At 39.9% G+C, this 6,318-nt stretch overlaps 1 protein-coding gene across 5 annotated transcripts in view; it reads right to left on the bottom strand.

Annotated features, from left to right (window-relative positions):
- Positions 1-260: 260 nt before the first annotated feature.
- Positions 261-6,318, bottom strand: part of taok3a (TAO kinase 3a) — a 132,194-nt gene continuing 126,136 nt past the window's right edge. For 4 of the 5 annotated variants that reach the window (XM_078421762.1, XM_078421764.1, XM_078421765.1 and 1 more), the window contains one exon: positions 261-5,693. In XM_078421762.1, coding sequence (XP_078277888.1) covers positions 5,532-5,693 — 162 coding nt within the window. In that variant the 3' untranslated portion in view covers positions 261-5,531. Of the gene's footprint in view, positions 5,694-5,839; positions 6,041-6,318 lie in introns of all 5 variants that reach the window. The other variant, XR_013548908.1, reaches the window with a different exon arrangement.

The following is a 6,318-nucleotide window of genomic DNA, read 5'->3' as shown; positions in this document are numbered from 1 at the left end:
GGATCAGCACCTTAACTTTCATTGCAATGTTACACCCTTTTCAACTCAACATCGACTTCTGTAACCGCAATGGCTTTCCCAGTGTGTCTCAGAACTGTCCCTCTGCTCCGTCATTCACTGTGATATTGGTTCAGATTTTCCTCTCTGTTTGCAGAGTCTGATAGCGTGTCCCACAGCTAAACAAAGGCAGCAACATCTCGACCAGCATGAGAAGTGGCAAGTAACATTCATACCATAAAAGCACCAGGCAAAGACCCTCTCAATGGTTCTTTATTATCACATGTATCAAGGTAAAGTGAAATTCTTTTTTTGCATACAGTTCAGTAAAGTATTATTTTACAAAAGCATCATCTTCGATTAAGTACAAAGTGTATAGAAATAGTCCACCGAGACAATGTTTAGTTTAGATTATTGTCACATGTACCGAGGTACAGTGAAAAGCTTGTCTCGTGCCAACCAGTCAACTGAAAGACAATACACGATTACAATCCAGCTGACCACAGTGTACAGATACATGACAAAGGAAATAATGTTTAGTGCAAGATAAAGTCCAGTAAAGTCTGATTAAAGATAGTCTGAGGATCCCCAATGAGGTAGATAGTAGTTCAAGACAATATCCAAGTGTCGCCAGGTTTTAGCACCATTTTCAAAGTCCAAGTTGCTTTAAACGCAGCTGGTCATAATGGTCACATTAGGAGGTTGGCTTGGCCAAGCAAAGTCATGGGCGTCCTCCAGCACTGCTCTGTGCCGATGCAGGCCACGTTCGGTCGAGCCCAAGGCTCCAGCCATTGCCTCGGGCTTGGATCCTCATATTGGCCAGCAAACCATCGTCCCTCTCCTCACTCGGCAATAGTGCAGCCTTTGTACCCCGCCCGGGGCACCTCCAACAAGAGAATGTCTAACCACACACCCTACATGTTCAATAACATAACTATTGTCAAGTCCCTATTCAATATTCTGAGAGTCAGCATGGCCAAGAAACTGGATCAGCCACATAAATACTTTGGCTACAGGAACAGGCTGTGGACATTGTGATGACTGGCTCATCCCCTAACATTCCAAGGGAGGACAAGACTGTGGTGGAATACTCCCCACTTGCCTGGACCCATACCATTCTGACAATTCTCAAGTGTTCAGAACTATCCAGGATGCTGCAGCCTGCTTCACTGGCACACCATCAATCAGCACAAGCATTAATTCCTTCCGCCACCAACACAGTGGAGTCAAGTAGGATTTGTATGCAGTCACCCATTCATTACTCCAACAGCATCTTCCAAAATTCTACCATCAAGGATGACCGGGGACATGGCAATATCAGCATCTGTAAGATGCCTTCAAAAAACACATACCATCAAAACTTGAAAATAAATCGGCATTTATTGGTGCTGGCTTTAATCCAGAATGTACAAAACCAGAAACCAGAAACCAACCTAAATAGGCAGTCACTGCAATGATGGGAATCACACTATTCATAAGTTATAGGAGTAGAATTAGGCCATTCGGTCCATGGAGTCTCCTCCGCCATTCAATCACGGTTGATCTCTGCCTCCTAATCCCATTTTCCTGCCTTCTCCCCATAACCCTTGACACCCGTTCTAATCACCAATTTGTCTATCTCTGCCTTAAAAATATCCACTGACTTGGCCCCCACAGCCCTCTGTGGCAATGTGTTCCACAGATTAACTACCCGTAGACTAAAGTTCCTCCTCACCTCCTTTCTAAAAGAGTGCCCTTTATATCAAGGTTACTGGTTTTGATTATTAGAGATCAATCATGCCATTCCCAGGGCATTGGTATAAGAGTTCTTCTGGGCCCAACCAGTTCCAACAGCTTCACCAATGACTTTCGTTCCATCACTGACACACAAAGCTCAATTCCATTTGCAATTCCTCAACAATTGAAGTCCACAGGTGTTTAGCATGACCTAAACAACACACAAAAACGAGTTAGTATGTTTAATTTGTAGTTTAAAGGTGCAACATGGAAACAGGCCCTTCAACCCATTGATCACCCGCTCACACTAATTCTTTGTTTTCCCACTTTCTCATCCACTCTACACTTTACAGAGCCACCCAACCTGCAAACTCACACGTCGTTGGCATGTGGAAAGAAAGCGAAGCACCCAGAAGAAACGGTCATAACTCCACACAGAGCAGCCGAGGTCAGGGTCTGATGAGAACCTGGGTCACTGATGCTGAGGCAGCAACACCACCAGCTGTGCTGCTTGGACAAGTACCAATCGTGACAAAATAGGGTCAAACAATAAGTACGTTCTAATCAAATCTCCTTAATATTCAGTGCTATTGGCACTCGGGTCTCAATCTGGATTTGGCATTGATGAAAACTTTAAAAGACTGTGGCTCCGTGATCCACAAAATGCACTACAGTTGTCTAGACTGTGGCACAAGGATATACTAAACCAGCAACATATTACCACCGAGGACGATGGCAGATGATACATGGAAAAACCAACCCTGACACGTTGCTTTCCAAACCTACAAAATGATGAGGGACATTGATAAGCAGAGTATGAAAAGTTTGTCCCCATTAGCAGAGGCATCTGCAACCAGAAGGCATAAGTTTAAGGGATAGGAGATTTAGAGGCAAAGTGAACATTTTCCACCCAGAGGGTTGTTAAAACCTGGTCTACATTTGGGGGTGTGTAGGAACTACTCTCACTGTGTGTAAGCAGTATTTAGATAGTATGGCATAGGAGGCAGAGTATATGCTGGAAAATTGGATTCATATGTCATGGCTGGTAAGGACACAGTGGACCAAAGGGCACATTGTTCATTGCATGACTGTGTCACATCTGGTTGAGCCTTAAAATGACAACTGTTTCTTCATTGTCACTGGGTCAACATCCTACATCCTTACTCAATAGCATTGTGCAAACACCTTCAACGCAAGGACTCTCGCAGTTCATGAAGATGGCACGCCACAATCTTTTGAGGGCAATTAGGGGCAGACAACAAGTGCCGATCTTAACCAATGAAGCTAAAAAAAAAAGGAATAATGCAAATAAAGTTGCACCACAGGTTAGCAAGGCCATAAAAACAAATCAAACCAAACACGGGTTTAAAACTAGAAATTAATTGACAAGTCAGTAAGTATTATTAAAGCTCCATCAAAATTTGGTTGAAACACTTTTAAGGAACAGTTCTAGTCACCATATCATAAAAATAGCAGAGGTAATGGTGTGGGTGCAGAAATGGTATACAACTGTGACAACAAAAGGGGAAAGGTATATACGGTCAACTGGGCTTCAGATGAAATAGAAGTGATTAAAGTGATGAATGACTTTAATAGAGGGAACACGGTGAATGTGGGGAAAGCATCATTTGGGGGAAAGCATCATGTGGGGGGCATCAATGAGAGATCCAATAGGGAATTCAGAAGGAATTTCTTTCCCCAAGGACTAGTGTGAATGTGGAACCTGCTCCTGCTTCCACAAGAAATGGCGAAAGTGTAATAGGGCAATAGTATTGATGGATTCAAGGGGAGGCTGGAGTGAAATCAGGGAGAGGGAAATAAAGAAGTTTATTAAAAGAAGGAACATCCAATGACATATAAAAGCTGCAGTCAAGTGTTTTGACACGATTGGCTTATTTGAAGACTAATATTTACTTTAAGGTTGTTAATGATTGGTAAATGCTGGTCATTTGTTTTCTTGGAAATAAATAATTAGTTTAATGATAATCATTTGAAACCTGGGCAAATTCTTAAATTCTCCTTTTAATGGCAGAAGTCCGTAAGTCATGGATTTCTGGTCCAGTGAACCAATTAGATTGACGAATACAGCATTGAAGTGATATACTACAATTTGATAATTGGTGGTAACCTAAACTTCCTTTCAGATTAAATGTATGTGACGGTTAAATGGGTGTTTTTATTGTTAGAACTGTAGTATCTGTAATTAGTGGAAGAAGCAATATATGTCAGTTGGTTTAAAAAGTATGATGGTGTTGAAGTTTAGGAAATGTCATGTCAATAGGATGAAAGAGCACCAAGCCTGGCATTGCACAAGTTCAAGGCAGTCCAAAAGGCTTCATCATTTCATTTTAATTTTGTACACTCAGAATTAAGTTCAACTTGCAAGTTTTGAAACATTCTCAGCATCCAATAGAAACTAGATTGAGACTGCTCAGACCAATTAAAGCCACAGAAGTTACACATTTATTTCAGGAAAGGCCATTAAAATGTTTTCCAATTTTAGCCACGATGCACAAAATAGAAAAGATGACCCTGAATGAATCATAGGTATCAAGGTCTTAACTAGTTGTGGATCCATATACTCATACAACAATCATTTAACCCCACTGGGACCAGAGAACAAGAACGACGTCAACATGGGTGCTTGGTATTTCAATAATACAAAAATGGAAGCTTCCGTCTCCTTAATCTAGGTTGGGCCAAATTATGTGGAGGGGCACAACCTTCAAGAAACAACACTGTAAAACTATCCCAAATCTCAGCAACATTGATGCGCTTAATTATAATTCAAACACTTTGATGATAGTCATAACTAGGCCACAAAGGATTCCCATTCAACATTTCCACAATAATTGAAGCTGAAAAGAAAAATGGCGGCAGATTTTAGTGCATCTGGCTAAAAAAACACAAGAGATTGTGGTGAGCACTTTTATTTACAAATATGATTAAAAGCTTTTGCCTTGACAGTCATGCTATTTTACCTGAAAAAAATTGGGGTGCATGCAATAGTAAAGCATCTTACTCGTTTGTTTGTAAGAAAATACACAGCTTGTAGTATGAGTAAGCAACATCTATGATTTGGTATTTATGATTTAGATGGAAAATTCCATTAGAAGATCCCACTGAAAACCAGATTTACCTCCATACTTTGAACAAAAAAATATAAAAAAATTAATTTGAGGAACATTAAAATACTTTATGAAAATAAGTAAAAGCTCTCTTGATTTCCATCTATACAATATGTGTGATCGTGCCTTGGCCCTATTGTGCTACTGGGGTCCCAAGATTCACATACAGTATGCACATCTTCTGCCACAGCAGAAAATGATTTATTTATTTATATATATATTTATAACACTGGGTCAGGATACCCTTGCCAGCATGTTTTAAAACTCTTATATATTTCCCAGAAGCACTTTGTATGATCAACATGTACATCAAATTTTTTGTATCAAATTATTCAATCTTAATAAAATTTCCTGATGAATAAATACCAAAAGAAAGCTAGCAGCGAATAAGATAAGGCTGCAGATAATAACATTTGTCTTTCTGCACAGATTTACAAATTATTTGTAATGCATGATAAGCAATGTACATCCTGCTTTCCAATTTCACAAAAAGTATGATTGCACATATATCAATACTGTGTCATTTTAAAAGGTGACCAACAAATGGTCAGTGTTCTTGTTAACATTAACAATGGGGCCCTGATTATAAGGAAATTTAAGGACTGTACAGGCACTAGTCCAGAGGTGATGTCTGCCCTCACTAAGTGAGCCCACAATTAAGATGTCTGGGCGAGATTATGGCATAGTTTTTCATCTATAGTCTTCCTTCGGATAGTCCAGCGTAACCAGGTTCCCAAAACCAAGTCTGAGGGTTTCCATATCAAAGTTTTCAATTTCTCTTTCTCGTCTTTCCAATAAATTTCGTATTCTCTCGGTCCTCTCTTTCTGAAGTGCAGCAAGTTCCTCTTCAATCTTGAAATGAAAAAAACCCCAGATAATTATTATAAACACTGATACTGTACATTTTTCTTGACACGAGAAATACAGCAGTGAATTTCAGAATCCAAATTCAATCTTTTTTTCCCAACACATCAACCACGCGGCTGCCGTCCACGTACCAGTTTGGTGAATATTAACTTGGTTTTCAAACAGCTTTGTAAATCATAGCACTTGAAATCTATGTGCAGGAAGGAACTGCAGATGCTGGTTTAAACCAAAGATAGACACAAAAAGCTGGAGTAACTCAGCAAGTTAGACAGCATCTCTTCCTTCTGGAGAAACGGAATAGGTGATTTTTCGGCTCGAGACCCTTCTTCAGACTGAGAGTAGGAGAAAGGGAAACGACAGATATAGATGGTGATGTATAGAGATGTTAGAACAAATGAATGAAGGATATTCAAAAAAGTAACGATGATTAAGGAAACAGGTCATTGTGGCCTACATGAAAACGGGTATAGACAATGGGACTCAACAAGACGTCTTTGAAGCTGGTACGACCGGGGTGGGGGAGAAATCTTTGGCAAGCTTCTGCCCACTGAGAATCTAATTGATCTTGCTTAATGCTAAATATTAATTTGTTTATAGTTTTATTTTTATA

Source organism: Rhinoraja longicauda, chromosome 25 (assembly GCF_053455715.1).
Source record: "Rhinoraja longicauda isolate Sanriku21f chromosome 25, sRhiLon1.1, whole genome shotgun sequence".
NCBI classification, from domain to species: domain Eukaryota; kingdom Metazoa; phylum Chordata; class Chondrichthyes; order Rajiformes; family Arhynchobatidae; genus Rhinoraja; species Rhinoraja longicauda.
The sequence above is the reverse complement of the archived record's forward strand: the minus strand, read 5'-3'. Positions and strand labels throughout refer to the sequence as shown.